This window comes from Melanotaenia boesemani, chromosome 24, assembly GCF_017639745.1.
Source record: "Melanotaenia boesemani isolate fMelBoe1 chromosome 24, fMelBoe1.pri, whole genome shotgun sequence".
Classification (NCBI taxonomy): Eukaryota; Metazoa; Chordata; class Actinopteri; order Atheriniformes; family Melanotaeniidae; genus Melanotaenia; species Melanotaenia boesemani.
The window spans coordinates 66,837-82,790 of NC_055705.1; the positions used below are offsets into that span (position 1 = coordinate 66,837).

At 44.9% G+C, this 15,954-nt stretch overlaps 1 protein-coding gene and 1 long non-coding RNA gene across 2 annotated transcripts; one reads left to right on the top strand and one right to left on the bottom strand.

Moving 5' to 3' along the window:
* The first annotated feature begins 1,987 nt into the window (after nucleotides 1-1,987).
* On the top strand, nucleotides 1,988-3,154 carry LOC121635922. Its single transcript, XM_041979338.1, has 2 exons — nucleotides 1,988-2,774; nucleotides 2,940-3,154. Exons 1-2 carry the CDS (start codon nucleotides 1,988-1,990, stop codon nucleotides 3,152-3,154), a joined length of 1,002 nt encoding a protein of 333 aa, XP_041835272.1.
* Nucleotides 3,155-14,060: 10,906 nt separating this feature from the next.
* On the bottom strand, nucleotides 14,061-14,777 carry LOC121635723. The gene is made up of 3 exons (XR_006009520.1): nucleotides 14,691-14,777; nucleotides 14,227-14,289; nucleotides 14,061-14,142 (listed from the first exon to the last, which is right to left on the bottom strand). It is a non-coding gene; the product is annotated as an uncharacterized LOC121635723 (long non-coding RNA).
* Between the last annotated feature and the right edge of the window lie 1,177 nt (nucleotides 14,778-15,954).

Consider the following 15,954-nt stretch of genomic DNA (forward strand, 5'->3'; position numbering starts at 1 on the left):
GTGGTCAATAATTTCCTCCATCTCTACATCTGAAAAACATGAACCTGTTCAGGCTGATTTTCCTCCGACCACATTTATTTTCTACTCAGTAAGGGAGAGGTTTCCAAAGAATTACCATCAGATCAAACTACTTAATATAGTATTAAGTAAGCATATATGATGTTGATCACCACACTCTCACTAACATTAATCTTTTATGCCCATGGTTAATATAAAAATAAACCAGATTGAGGAAGCAAACTAACTTCAACCATCAAGTGCACCTGCATTCATTACAGCACAGTTAGCTTACCTTTGCTATGATCACTGTGTTGTTAATGTTGAAATGTTGAACAGGTCCTGCAACCAGCGACTTATGAAATGCTCATGTCCTTCGAGTGAAGGTATGTACTCGTCCCTCTTTTTTTTCCCATCTTTCGCAGCACAGCTGACAAAGACCGATCAGAGCCTGTATCTGTCACATCTGTCTGTCATGGCATTCATGTATCTTTCAAACAATGGTGTTCACAAAGATGGAGCAGGAATGGAGGGGTGGAAGCCACGATGCATCTGACTCAGGCTGACTCCCTGTGAACAGGTGCCAATGGGATGCCTGCAGTAACTTCTCTCCACCAGCAGGTGGTGGCATTGCCATACAATACATAAACCACACTGATGAGCAAAAGTACCATTAAGAAAAAGTTGAAGGAAGGATAGGAATGACCTGATGCTTTTATAAACATGAATATTGTCAGGAAAAAAAACTTTACAATAACTTTTTATTTACTTAAACCCTTGGTGAAGTGTGCTGTTTTTTGATGATATAAATGCAACTGGGTTACATTTAGAGATTAATTTGACTGGGTTAGTGTTCAGTCAGGCAGTCAGTGACATTGTACTTACTCCTTTAATAACACAGCTCCTACTTCCAGTTTCTGATCTCTGGAGGGGAAAAAACTTCCTGAAATTTTGTTTTGCAAATAAAAGCATCAAATTACGAGTAGAAACCAAAAACAAACCTAATAACATGAACTATTTATTTACATAACCCTAGGTCAAGTATCTTGCTATTTTGGTCATGTAAATTCAACAGGATTAGATTAATTTAAGGTTGAACTGGGGGACAGTCTGCACATGTGCATCTATAACTGGTTTTCACTCAGTACCTGTGGTAATGGAATCATTTGGTGGTGAGTCTGCACATGTGCATCCATGAAAGGGAGAGAGAGAGATAGAGAGAGAGGGAAAAGCACATAGGCCAGGCTCAGGGGTGGGGCTTTACAGTGCAGGTGCCGGCATTTTCAAGAGTTGACTGCTGTCAGTGCACTTCACAATTCTTCTGAGAAGTTTTTTTCCCTTCTGCATCTAATTTGCTTTTAAGATAGGTAAGTTTCCCTAAAACTATAGCTGAAGTTTTGATGTTTGTTTGTTTAAATATGGACAGCTCACAATGTCAACTTCTGAATTTTAGCCTATGTAGCATGTGTGCATCGTCTTAGGCTACATGAAGTGCTTTGTACTTCCATAAGTATTATTTCTCTGACGAATTTTTACTTGTACTCAGCTACATTTTCAACATAAATTCACACAGCTGACAATGTCAACTTCTGAATTTTAGCCTGCGTTGCATATGTGCATCTGTGTCAAGTAATGAAGACAACATAAATTCACACAGCTGACAATGTCAACTTCTGAATTTTAGCCTGCGTTGCATATGTGCATCGTGTCACGTTAATGAAGTCCTCTGTACTTTCAGCAGTATGTATTTCTCTGACAACATTTTACTTTTAAGCAAGTTACATTTTCAACATAAATATGCACAACTCTGTCAGTCAGCAAGTACTGTGACAGGGAATATTAGCCAGCAAGGAATGGCGAGTTTATTTGTGTAGCACATTTTCAGGTTCCAGATACAGCACAGAGTAGTGATAGCTACCGACTGCAAAGGCACTTTGAAAGAGGATTCTGAATTCAGCAAGTGTGACGTTCTATCTTTTGTTTAGACAGCATGGCAGGAGTCCAGGTCACAGACGATGACACCGAGCTGGAGCCCCTGGACGAAATGCAGGTCCAACATGAAGTTTTTGGCCGGTTCTTGGCCTCTGAGGTGTCCTTGTTCCGGGAGAATCTGGAAAAGTTTGGGAAGGAGCTCCGGGAGAGTTTGCAGGCCCTGAAGCAGGAATTGGTCGAGCAGGTGCATGCCGAGGCAGAACTGACAGGGCGCTCTTTAGAGCAAAGGCTCATGGTGGCCCTCGAAGACCGGGTGACTGACCTCAGACAGACGCTGACGGGGACCCAGCAGGGAACGCAGGAGGGAGATCCAGGGCTCAAGCCAGCGGGGTCTCGAGTGGCGTCCCCCGGACCCTCCTCGCCACGGCCGGGCTCATCTGTAAAGAGGAGTTTGTCGCCACCTGCTCTGGCTAATCCTCCCGTCCCATCGTCTACAGCTGCTGAAACTTCACAGCGGCGGTCTCCATTAACCCTCCTGCCAGATGAACCCGTTTCTGATATCACCGTGGTGTCAGACGATGACGAGTATGAAGGGGAGACTCTGCCAATGTCCCAGATGAGAACCTCCCAGAAGACAGCCTTCCTCCCTCAGGCGGCTGGCGGGCCGGATTTAACCCAGGGCTCAGCGGCCACAAGAACAGCCACCAGCCTGGAGGACCTGCCACCCCAGCTGGCCTCGGCTCTGGCTCAACACATGACGGGCACACCATCCCACAGTCGGGAAAAGCTGTCTCCGCTTCAGAATGCATTCTTCATGCACCAGATGGAGGTGCTGAACATCACAGGTAACAGGGAAAAGTTCTGTGTGAATGAAATTGCTTTATTGTGAAATTGCTGAAAGCACACAGGAGCAGTTTTTTGCCAGCAAATGTTTTGTCATTCACTGTTGGGGGGGAGGGCTGCTGCTGAGCTGACTACGCTGTCTGTCTGTTTGTCTTTACTCCACACAGACACCAGGCTCCTTAGCCCAAACGCAGAGCGCATCCACCAACGTGGCATCCGAGCCAATATCTGGACTCCCGGCTGGAGGCCTCAGGGGACAAAGTCTATGCCAGACTATCTGGGAGAAAAAATCAAGACAGCTATAAGAAGGAAACGGAGATCGGACGATCTGATGCAGCAGCTTGTGGCGTCGTCCACTAATGTTAAAAAACGCTTGTTGTAGCGAAACTGAGACCTGTTTTTTGCATGTGTGTGCATGTGTGCATGTGTGTTTTGTGTGTTTTAATAAAACTAAAACTGTTGTTGTTCTTGCTAAATGGAAGTGCACCTCATTTTGATTTTTTTTTTTAATAAAACTTGTTTTTTGTGTGAAACATGACTCCTTTTTCAATAATTTGTTGTTGCTAATCAAGGTAGCAGTGAACATTAAGATATAGCAGGAAAGGCCTATGATGTGGAGGACAGTAAGACCAGATAAAAACAAGAGCAAAGACGGGTATTGTCAAAACGGGCTGAATGTGCAAACTCTGGCTTCGGAACAAAGCACATAATAACAAAAAATAAGTTTTCCGAACATTTTTTATCTGACAAAACCAAGAAAAAGCCATGGGAAAGAATATTATTATTATTGCTATTTTCACAACGCCCTCTCTAAGACACTGATGGTGTTTTTTAAGGCGCCATGCATTTAGGGTTGGGGCAGGGCTGACATAGGGAAAGAGTGTGATAACCACGATTACCACTGTTCGATCCTTTAGTTTCTCAGTGTTTTTAAACCAATTTTTTTGCTACAGTAATCCAATATAAAATTAAAATCAACAATTTTTAACCCTTTTACTTGTCACTCTTTTCAAATTAACATCTTAATGATGAAATGAACTTAAGATGTATGGACTGAACAAGTAAAATCAATAGGGTTAAACATGCTTAGGGTTATATATATATATTATAATATAATATTTGTATTTACAAGAATTTATGCAACCGCAGGCATTGAACTGGGGGCTTCAAGCTTATTACTATATAAGGAGCAGAACAATCAGTTCAGAGATCACAGAAACAGGCCAACAAACTGGAGCCTGCCACCAAGTGTTAGAAAGAGACTTGTGACCTTTGACCTGGAGCCGAAAGAGTGGAGCCATGTTCAGGGATGTGTAGGTTTGCCTCATATTTGCAGAGATGTGCAGGTTTGCTCCATATATGCAGATATATGTAGGTTTGCTCCATATATGCAGATATATGCAGGTTTGTCTCACATACGCAGAGATGTGCAGGTTTGCTCCATATATGCAGATATATGTAGGTTTGCTCCATATATGCAGATATATGCAGGTTTGTCTCACATACGCAGAGATGTGCAGGTTTGCTCCATATATGCAGATATATTTAGGTTTGCTCCATATATGCAGATATATGCAGGTTTGTCTCATATAAGCAGATACGTGCAGGTTTGCTCCATATACGCAGATACGTGCAGGTTTGCTCCATATACGCAGAGATGTTCAGGTTTGTCTCATATATGCTGCCCTGTGTAGCGCTTTTGAACAGCCGAATTCAGAGTGCAGTGCAGGGGCTGTCCAGTGGAGGGTGCCAGAGTGCTGGGGCTGGCTGGGGCTGGGGCTGGGGCAGGGCTAGAGCAGGGCTGACATAGGAAAGAGGGTGATAACCACGATTGCCACTGCTCGATCCTCAATCTTGCTGATTATCTGCCAAACGGCAGGATATAGAGTGATGGTTCTTTGACCCTTCTCCCCATTTTGCTGGGTGGCGAGTTGAATGGACACGCCCCCGAGGCTGTACGTCATTGGTGGGCGGAGCTACGCACGCTTTTTGGACGTTTTTGCCTGATTTCTATGGAACCGAAGGCAGTAGATGGTCATGGAAAGCGGCGAATGAGAGCCTGTGGCCGAATGAAACGTAATAGAGACAGTCCTTGGCACAGGAGCTGTGGAGAGAAGCTCCCTCAGACTTTAGGGTTAGATGAGTGTGCAGGGCAAGGCCTAAGAACTGGAGCATGCCACCCAGTCAGAGACCGAGACTTGACCTTTGACCTCAGGTCAAAAAAGTGAAGGCATTAGCAGAGATATGCAGGTTCGTCTCATATACGCAGAGATGTTCAGGTTTGTCTCATATACGCAGAGATGTTCAGGTTTGTCTCACATACGCAGAGATGTGCAGGTTTGTCTCACATACGCAGAGATGTGCAGGTTTGTCTCACATACGCAGATACGTGCAGGTTTGCTCCATATACGCAGATACGTGCAGGTTTGCTCCATATACGCAGAGATGTTCAGGTTTGTCTCATATATGCTGCCCTGTGTAGCGCTTTTGAACAGCCGAATTCAGAGTGCAGTGCAGGGGCTGTCCAGTGGAGGGTGCCAGAGTGCTGGGGCTGGCTGGGGCTGGGGCTGGGGCAGGGCTAGAGCAGGGCTGACATAGGAAAGAGGGTGATAACCACGATTGCCACTGCTCGATCCTCAATCTTGCTGATTATCTGCCAAACGGCAGGATATAGAGTGATGGTTCTTTGACCCTTCTCCCCATTTTGCTGGGTGGCGAGTTGAATGGACACGCCCCCGAGGCTGTACGTCATTGGTGGGCGGAGCTACGCACGCTTTTTGGACGTTTTTGCCTGATTTCTATGGAACCGAAGGCAGTAGATGGTCATGGAAAGCGGCGAATGAGAGCCTGTGGCCGAATGAAACGTAATAGAGACAGTCCTTGGCACAGGAGCTGTGGAGAGAAGCTCCCTCAGACTTTAGGGTTAGATGAGTGTGCAGGGCAAGGCCTAAGAACTGGAGCATGCCACCCAGTCAGAGACCGAGACTTGACCTTTGACCTCAGGTCAAAAAAGTGAAGGCATTAGCAGAGATATGCAGGTTCGTCTCATATACGCAGAGATGTTCAGGTTTGTCTCATATACGCAGAGATGTTCAGGTTTGTCTCACATACGCAGAGATGTGCAGGTTTGTCTCACATACGCAGAGATGTGCAGGTTTGTCTCACTATACGCAGATACGTGCAGGTTTGCTCCATATACTGCAGATACGTGCAGGTTTGCTCCATATACTGCAGAGATGTTCAGGTTTGTCTCATATATGCTGCCCTGTGTAGCGCTTTTGAACAGCCGAAGTTCAGAGTGCAGTGAAAGTTAAAAGTGGAAAGTCAATGTCCTTCCAGACAGTAACATAGGCTCACTAACCAGAACTGAAATAAGCAAATCACAATTTAATTAGTGATGACTTAAACATTTCTAATTCAATATAATATTTATGTTTGAAATCATTTTTACAACTCCAGGCATTGAACAGGGGGCTTCAAGCTTATTACTATATAAGGAGCAGAACAATCAGTTCAGAGGTCACAGCAACAGGCCAACAAACTGGAGCCTGCCACCCAGTCAGAGACAGAGACTTATGACCTTTGACCTCAGCCCAAAAACTTAGGCAATTTGCACCAGTGCTGCAGTATGTGTGCTGCCCACACCCAAAGAAAAGGTTCAACAAATGAACATAAATGCTATATTATTTTAAAGATCATATTGAACTTATTGGCTTGTTCTATAATTACTATCCAACATAAAAGAAATTAGCATGAATCTCATTGAAAAAATTAACCAAAATGAAAATTAACCAAAGCTCAAGCATGAAAAAACTTATTAGAACTGATGAATATAAATAGCAGCTATTTTTATTATAAATATGATACACAAGAACAACATCACCAAAAACATTAGAGATAACAATAACTAGAAATCATGATTCTGAATGAAAGGAAAACAGAACTGATGACTTTAAACAGGAGTTTCCCTTCCTTGTCATAAATACAATGATACACCAATACTTCACCAAAAACAGAAGAGAAGACAATACCAGAGGACTGACCATAACCGGAGACTCTGAATAATAATGTCACTGATAATATGAGTCTTTTTAGTCGTCTAGCCATTGGAGGTCCATGCCTTCGCCTTGGAAGGACCCTCGCCGCACACCGTAGTCCCACGTCAGCTCTTCGTCTACCTTTATGTTTCTTGTGGCCAAGAACAGGATAGTGTCCTTTGGTCCATCAGGAAAGTTCATTTGGAATACCACGGGTTTCACATTGAACACCTTGCCAGAATGGTTCATGCGCCGTCCAAAGGTTTCCTGGCCCTGATGACACTCGCAGGGGAAGGTCTGGGCATCGATGCAGAGCTTGGTGCCGAGCTTTCCTCTGAAGAAGAAAATGTAGCTCATTGTTCCCTCCTGCATTTCGTCCATCTTCTTCTTGCCCTCTGCCTCAGAGATCAGCTGTCCGTGATAGTCGCAGATGACATCTCCTTTTGAGAAGGGCATGGTTGCAATGATGCCTTCATAGAAGAACAAAGAAAAAAAACAACATCATATAAACAGCTGTCACTCTCCTGCCATGGCAAAGTCATTATAGTGCATTTGCCTTTCTATATTTCCTCACCTTTACCCTTGGGCTCTCCAAAATCTTTTATGTCAATACCCTTCCACTTTTGCTCCACCACTGACTTGATGATGTCCTGGCGGTCCTCAATGGCTGTTTTTAACAGAGAGACCCATGCCTTTAGAATTTCTACTGCAGAGGGGATATTGCTTTTCCACCCCTCCTTCTCCACAATGGCTTTTATTTTCTCTTCTGTTGGCCGCTCCCTTCTGCAAGAAGCTGGGAAGAAACAAGTGGATGAGTGAGCGAGTGAGTGAGTGAGTGAGCGAGCGAGTGAGTGAGTGAGTGAGTGAGCGAGCGAGTGAGTGAGTGAGTGAGTGAGCGAGCGAGTGAGTGAGTGAGTGAGTGAGTGAGTGAGTGAGCGAGTGAGTGAATATACAAAAACAAAGCTCGTGCCTACCGGATACATAGTGCACACGCTTTTCCAATTGCATGCGCCTCCACTTGAAGTAAAAAGAGCGGTGGTTCTCATATCCGCTGCTGACCATGTCCTCTTTGCTGGGCGCTATGGCACCGATTGATATGGGGAAGTCCATCAGGAAAGCTTCCCATCTGTGGTCAACTGGCCTTTCTGTGGACATGGAACTGGAAAATGTAGCTGTTAGACAGTTGAGATGTGAGACCTGCTGACATCAGCACTGAGAGAGGCAGTGTTTACCTCTGGTCTTGGGAGGACGTGCCCGCGGCCTCGACCGTATCTGACAGGCCTGATCCCTGGCGCAGCGTCTTGCAGCTGTGGCATGGAAGAGAGAGGGAAAGGAGGGGGTAGGGGGAATGGGGGATTGATTGGCGGGTTAAGATAGGGTTCATATTCAGTGGGAGCGATATATCCTTTTCTAACAATTCTTGAACTAATAATTACGTGTTCAAAGTTACATAAGCTGCTAGTTCTGTTGATTGAAAGACGGGAAATTGCCTCACCAGAGTTTAGGAGAGGAAAAGAAAACTCACTGCTTCCAGAGACGGTGCAAGCCAGACTTGGGATTGGCCACAGGGAGTCCAGTGGTCCCCAGAAAAAAACTGCCCTGGTCATCCCCAGGTTCACCTTGTCTCCTCAGGTAGAGCGGCCTTATATGTGCAAAGTAAGCATTAAACCACTGCAGTTGGGAAACAAAACAAAACAGAGTTAGTTTTTTTTTAAAAAGTCAACTGCCTGTAAAAATGGTTTCCTGCTACCTGACAACAAAAAAAGAACAGACAATACTAAGCTTACCCTATCCTCATCGGTGGTGATGAAAACGCCGTCCGCTAATGTCTGGAATCTGACCGACACCCCAATGCCGGCGTTCACCTGCCTGTCATTCCAATCGGTTACCTGCGATGGAGGGGTGTTGTTTTTAAACCAGGATTCAGATAACGGGGAAGGTACTGCAGACAAAAGTGTCAGAAAAACAGAAAACATCTGCGGGGAACATAAAAGTAGGTGCATGCTTACCTTGAAATCCACTACGGTCTTTGCTGACTTCCGGTATTTTACCATCAGCGTGGCCATGCAGAAGTAGCGGTACATGGTCATGTTGTGATGTGACAGCTTGTCGCCCGTTTGCAGCCTATGGCAAGCTTTCTCCATCCACTGTTCAGCCATCTCCAGCAGATGCTTGTGCTCAGAACTGTAGTGACATGCATATGAGAAATGTATTACACATCACAACCACAGAGGCCCCTTAAAGGTGAATGGCATCATAAGCATAACCCACCTGACTTCTTCTCCCAGCTGTTCCCTCACCGGTTCACCGCTTACAAAGAACCCCTTGGCTTTCAGAAGCGCGACCAGTGACTGGCAAGACTTTGGATCTGGGACGATGGAGGTCAATTCCCAGAGTTCCCAGCATCTACCGACCTTTGTCCACCGTTTCTGAGATTCCTTGGCTCGCTTTAGTTCCTCGGCCCGCTCCTGGTCCGTGTTGTCCTTCATGCACACTCTTTTTAAGTGCAGGGGGAGCGAATCGAACCCCCTTTTGCAGCGGAGGCGGTACACAATACGCCTGTCGGGGCCTTCCCTTCCAGACCCAAGACAAACAAGAATTCATTCATCAGATGTTAGCAGATGCATATGCATGAAGTGAAGTGTACAGTAGTGAGATTCTTACTTACATCTGTCTTACAATATGGACAACTCTCTTATCTGTGGAAAAACAGCACAAAGTTCAAGACAAAAACTGTGCCTAACAAGCCATGCAACACCACAGCAGCTCCTGTGCACCACAACAGCACCAGTTTAACACCACAGCAGCACCAGTTTAACACCACAGCAGCACCAGTTTAACACCACAGCAGCACCAGTTTAACACCACAGCAGCACCAGTTTAACACCACAGCAGCACCAGTTTAACATCACAGCAGCACCAGTTTAACATCACAGCAGCACCAGTTTAACATCACAGCAGCACCAGTTTAACACCACAGCAGCATCAGTTTAACACCACAGCAGCACCAGTTTAACATCACAGCAGCACCAGTGTAACACCACAGCAGCACCAGTTTAACACCACAGCAGCTCCTGTGCACCACAACAGCACATGTGCAACACCACATCAGCACCAGTTTAACACCACAGCAGCACCAGTTTAACACCATAGCAGCACCAGTTTAACATCACAGCAGCACCAGTGTAACACCACAGCAGCACCAGTTTAACACCACAGCAGCACCAGTTTAACATCACAGCAGCATCAGCTTAACACCACAGCAGCACCAGTTTAACACCACAGCAGCACCAGTTTAACACCACAGCAGCACCAGTTTAACACCACAGCAGCATCTGTGCAACACCACAGCAGCACCAGTTTACCATCACAGCAGCACCAGTTTAACATCACAGCAGCACCAGTTTAACACCACAGCAGCATCTGTGCAACACCACAGCAGCACCAGTTTAACATCACAGCAGCACCAGTTTAACACCACAGCAGCACCAGTTTAACACCACAGCAGCATCTGTGCAACACCACAGCAGCACCAGTTTAACATCACAGCAGCACCAGTTTATCACCACAGCAGCACCAGTTTAACACCACAGCAGCACCAGTTTAACACCACAGCAGCATCTGTGCAACACCACAGCAGCACCAGTTTAACATCACAGCAGCACCAGTTTAACACCACAGCAGCACCAGTTTAACACCACAGCAGCATCTGTGCAACACCACAGCAGCACCAGTTTAACATCACAGCAGCACCAGTTTAACACCACAGCAGCACCAGTTTAACACCACAGCAGCACCAGTTTAACACCACAGCAGCACCAGTTTAACACCACAGCAGCACCAGTTTAACATCACAGCAGCACCAGTGTAACACCACAGCAGCACCAGTTTAACACCACAGCAGCACCAGTTTAACATCACAGCAGCATCAGTTTAACACCACAGCAGCACCAGTTTAACACCACAGCAGCATCTGTGCAACACCACAGCAGCACCAGTTTAACACCACAGCAGCACCAGTTTAACACCACAGCAGCACCAGATTAACACCACAGCAGCATCTGTGCAACACCACAGCAGCACCAGTTTAACATCACAGCAGCACCAGTTTAACATCACAGCAGCACCAGTTTAACACCACAGCAGCATCTGTGCAACACCACAGCAGCACCAGTTTAACATCACAGCAGCACCAGTTTAACACCACAGCAGCACCAGTTTAACACCACAGCAGCATCTGTGCAACACCACAGCAGCACCAGTTTAACATCACAGCAGCATCTGTGCAACACCACAGCAGCACCAGTTTAACACCACAGCAGCAGGAGTTTAACATCACAGCAGCAGGAGTTTAACACCACAGCAGCATCTGTGCAACACCACAGCGGCACCAGTTTAACACCACAGCAGCACCAGTGTAACACCACAGCAGCACCAGCCGGCTTGGCCCCTAAATGTATCACATTAATTCTACAGTAAATTCAGCAACTAGTCTTCAGTGACCGTTTACTTCAACTGTGGGCCTTAATAGGCCTTAACAGGCTACAATAAATTGAGAGGATACTCACTTGCTCTCTCCGCCGTCCGCTGTCGAGCCCCATGTGTTGCACGAACGTGCTCTCCTCCTCTTGTACCCGGACTGTTGGGCGGGGCTTGAGTCTGCACAGTTGCATCGGTTACTGGTATTCATTCAAGACCTATGGAAATTGGGTCAATCAGGGGGCAGTCTGCACATGTGCATCCATCACTAGTTTTCACACAAAAACTGTGGAAATGGGGGACAGTCTGCACATGTGCATCTATAACTGTTTTTCACTCAGAACCTGTGGAAATCGGGTCAGCCGGAGGACAGTCTGCACATGTGCATCTATAACTGTTTTTCACTCAGAACCTGTGGAAATGGGGTCAGCCGGAGGACAGTCTGCACATGTGCATCTATAACTGTTTTTCACTCAGAACCTGTGGAAATGGGGTCAGCCGGAGGACAGTCTGCACATGTGCATCTATAACTGTTTTTCACTCAGAACCTGTGGAAATGGGGTCAGCCGGAGGACAGTCTGCACATGTGCATCTATAACTGTTTTTCACTCAGAACCTGTGGAAATGGGGTCAGCCGGAGGACAGACTGCACATGTGCATCTATAACTGGTATTCACTCAGAACCTGTGGAAATGGGGTCAGCCGGAGGACAGTCTGCACATGTGCATCTATAACTGTTTTTCACTCAGAACCTGTGGAAATGGGGTCAGCCGGATGACAGTCTGCACATGTGCATCTATAACTGTTTTTCACTCAGAACCCGTGGAAATGGGGTCAGCCGGAGGACAGTCTGCAAATGTGCATCTATAACTGGTTTTCACTCAGAACCTGTGGAAATGGAATCAATTCTGTCTGTCTTTACTCCACACAGACACCAGGCTCCTTATCCCCAACACACAGCGCATCCGCCTAAACGGTATCCGAGCCAATATCTGGACTCACGGCTGGAGGCCTCAGGGGACAAAGTCTATGCTGGAGTTTCTGGCAGAAAAAATCAAGACAGCTATAAGAAGGAAACGGAGATCGGATGATTTGATGAAGCAGCTTGTGGCGTCGTCCACTAATGCTAAAAAACCTTTGTTTTAGCGACACTGAGACCTAATTTGTGCATGTGTGTGGTTTTTTTGTGTGTTTAAATAAAACTAAAAGAGGGACACAGCTTTCCTTTAATTGTCTCCCTACCCATCTTTTGGCTGTACACCTGCAAGTTCCCAGCCTGCGAGAACCAGAGGATGGCATGCAGAACATATGCATCAAACGAAGCTATGTCCAAACTCAGTACATTTTAGTTGTGGTGCGATATTCTAAAAGATTTCATACTGAATTGTATGTAACATGGTGCTCTTGTCTTCTGCTTTAAAGACCAACTCATTCATATTCCGCTATAGAATCAACCGATCATAAAATGAATTTCTGATTTAGAAAAAGGTTCAAAATAAAGTAGATTTTGGTAAATAATGTGTAAATATTTATACAATAACTGTCCCTAACAAAAGCTTTTGGATGAAACACCACTCAGGAATGTTTTGATCATTTTCCCACTGACTTTAAAGGGAAAATGACATTCAGGACAACTCCAGAATGCTCCCTTTTCCACTTATGCATCAGACATGCAGAGATGTGCAGGTTTTTCTCAGATACGCAGAGATGTGCATGTTTGTCTCACATATGCTGCCCTGTCTAGCGCTTTTGAACAGCCGAGTTCAGAGTGCAGAGGAAGGGGCTATATTTAATCCAATTAAATATTCAATTAAAATTAGCAATTTTTAACCCTTTTAATTGTGACTTTTTTTAAATAAACATTTTCATGATGAAATGAACTTAAGATGTATGGATTCAACAAATAAAATCAATGGAACTAAGAAAGAGGGTGACAGCCACCATTGCCGCTGCTCGATCAGGTTTGCCTCACATATGCCGTTCTGTGTAACGCTTTTAAACAGCCAAATTCAAAGTGCAAAGGGTGCAGTGACTTCTCTGGACCAGCAGGTGGTGGCATTGCTACACAATACATAAACCACACAGATGAGCAAAAATACCATGAATAAAAAAGTTCAAGGAGAAATAGGCATGTTTTGATTCTTTTATAAACATGAACGTTGTCAGGAACAGAGGGGGGGAAACTTCCTGAAATTGGTTTTGCAAAGAAGGCACCAAATTAGGAGGAGATAACCAAAACAAAACTAATTACATTAACTATTTATTTACTCAACCCTCGGTGAAGTGTGCTGTTTTTTGATGATATAAATTCAACTGGGTTACGTTTAGGGATTAATTCGACTGGGTTAGTGTTCAGTCAGTGTCATTTCCTGCACAACACTAGCTCTTTCTGTAAACAAGCTTATTAACAAAACCCATGGTTTTAAAACCAATTATGCTGTTAAAACACAGCTTCTTATTTTTTCCATTTTAGCAATTTTCATCAATCTCCAAAATATAACGAGATTCTAGCTTTTCACTCTTTCAATGCTGAGTTCAATAGTGATGTCACAGGTTTTTGGGGGGGAGAAAATAAAGACAAGCCATTCAATTTCCAATTAAAAAGCATATATTGAAAAGACTGGAGGCAAGAGATACATTTTGCCAGATATTTATTAAAAACAAACAAGCAATTTCAAAATAATAAAATAAACAATGAACAATAAGGTAAACAATAAAATTAAATTTTTAAAAATTACTTACAAAAACAATACAACTATTTACAAAAATGAATAAAATATACAGTAGACGTGGCTAAATCAGAAGTTCTGGATATTCCTCCAAAAACCCCAACCAGCTATCGACTGATGGGTAACTGCAAAAACAGAAATGCACGTGTCACCATCATTTAGTTCTGATAGACAGTGATGACTTCAGCACTGAAAGAGACAATGTTTACCTTTGGTCAAAGGCCCCTCCTTCCCAACACACTGGAGACTCCTGCCAGTCATACAGTTGGTCGCTAGCGTGAGGAGAAAAGAGGTATGAAAAGGACTAAAAAGATAACCAGATGCGCTCACCAACATCTTCCTCCCATCCTCTGGATCTTACTTTCAAAGTACTGGAAAGTGCCCATGTTTTCTTACCTGTGCTCCAAGCCCCCTCCTCCCAAATGCCCAGCCGCCCCCGGACTCCCAGCATCCTTTGAGTTGCTCGCTAGCGTGAGGAGAAAAGATAGCCGAGAAAAAACAAGGTGAGGTTTTAAGTCTGGCATGTGGGTGTTAATGGATGCTGTACCATGCTCTGACAGAAATAACAGGTATGAAAAGGACTAAAAAGATAACCAGATGCGCTCACCAACATCTTCCTCCCATCCTCTGGATCTTACTTTCAAAGTACTGGAAAGTGCCCATGTTTTCTTACCTGTGCTCCAAGCCCCCTCCTCCCAAATGCCCAGCCGCCACCGGACTCCCAGCATCCTGGAGTTGCTCGCTAGCGTGAGGAGAAAAGATAGCCGAGAAAAAACAAGGTGAGGTTTTAAGTCTGGCATGTGGGCGTTAATGGATGCTGTACCATGCTCTGACAGAAATAACAGGTATGAAAAGGACTAAGAAGATAACCAGATGCGCTCACCAACATCTTCCTCCCATCCTTTGGATCTTACTTTCAAAGTACTGGAAAGTGCCCATGTTTTCTTACCTGTGCTCCAAGCCCCCTCCTCCCAAATGCCCAGCCGCCACCGGACTCCCAGCATCCTGGAGTTGCTCGCTAGCGTGAGGAGAAAAGATAGCCGAGAAAAAACAAGGTGAGGTTTTAAGTTGGGTGTTAATGGATGCGCTCATAACTGTAGCGACATGCATATGAGAAATGTATTACACATCACAACCACAGAGGCCCCTTAAAGGTGAATAGCATCATACGCATAACCCACCTGACTTCTTCTCCCAGCTGTTCCCTCACCGGTTCACCGCTTACAAAGAACCCCTTGGCTTTCAGAAGCGCGACCAGTGCCTGGCAAGACCTCTGATCTGGTGTGACGGAGGTCAATTCGCAGAGTTCCCAGCGTCTGCCGACCTTTGTCCACCGTTTCTGAGATTCCTTGACTCGCTTTAGTTCCTCGGCCCGCTCCTGGTCCGTGTTGTCCCTCATGCACACTCTTTTTAAGTGCAGGGGGAGCTGATCAAACCCCTTTTCGCATCGGAGGCAGTAGACAAAACGTCTGTCAGGTCTTTCCCTTCCAGAACAGAGGAGAAAGAGAATTCTTTTATCAGATGTTAGCAGCTGCATTTGCATGAAGTTCTGCAAGGTTTTTCTGGCCCAGTCTGATGTCATTTAACTACCAAGTTCTCCAAATAAAACAGGAGATGGCGACTCAAACTGCCACAGCTTCCCGTTCCTTCATGATGCATTCAGTGCAGTTCTGAAATTACAACTCTTAACAGTCTATTGTGTAAGAATAACTATGATATTGAGCAATAAACATCAGGATTAATTGAATCTATTGGGCTTCCTCGTGGCTTAAGTAAGTATATTTATTATTACTTCATTATTGTAAATGGAAAAAAATAAATCATTTTCTAAATTCCTTTATTAAAATGTGATTAATCAAAGATTAAATGATGATACTTTTTTAAGCAGCATCAGGTGCAGGACAAAATTGGCAACATATGTTTTGTGTAGCTGCTTG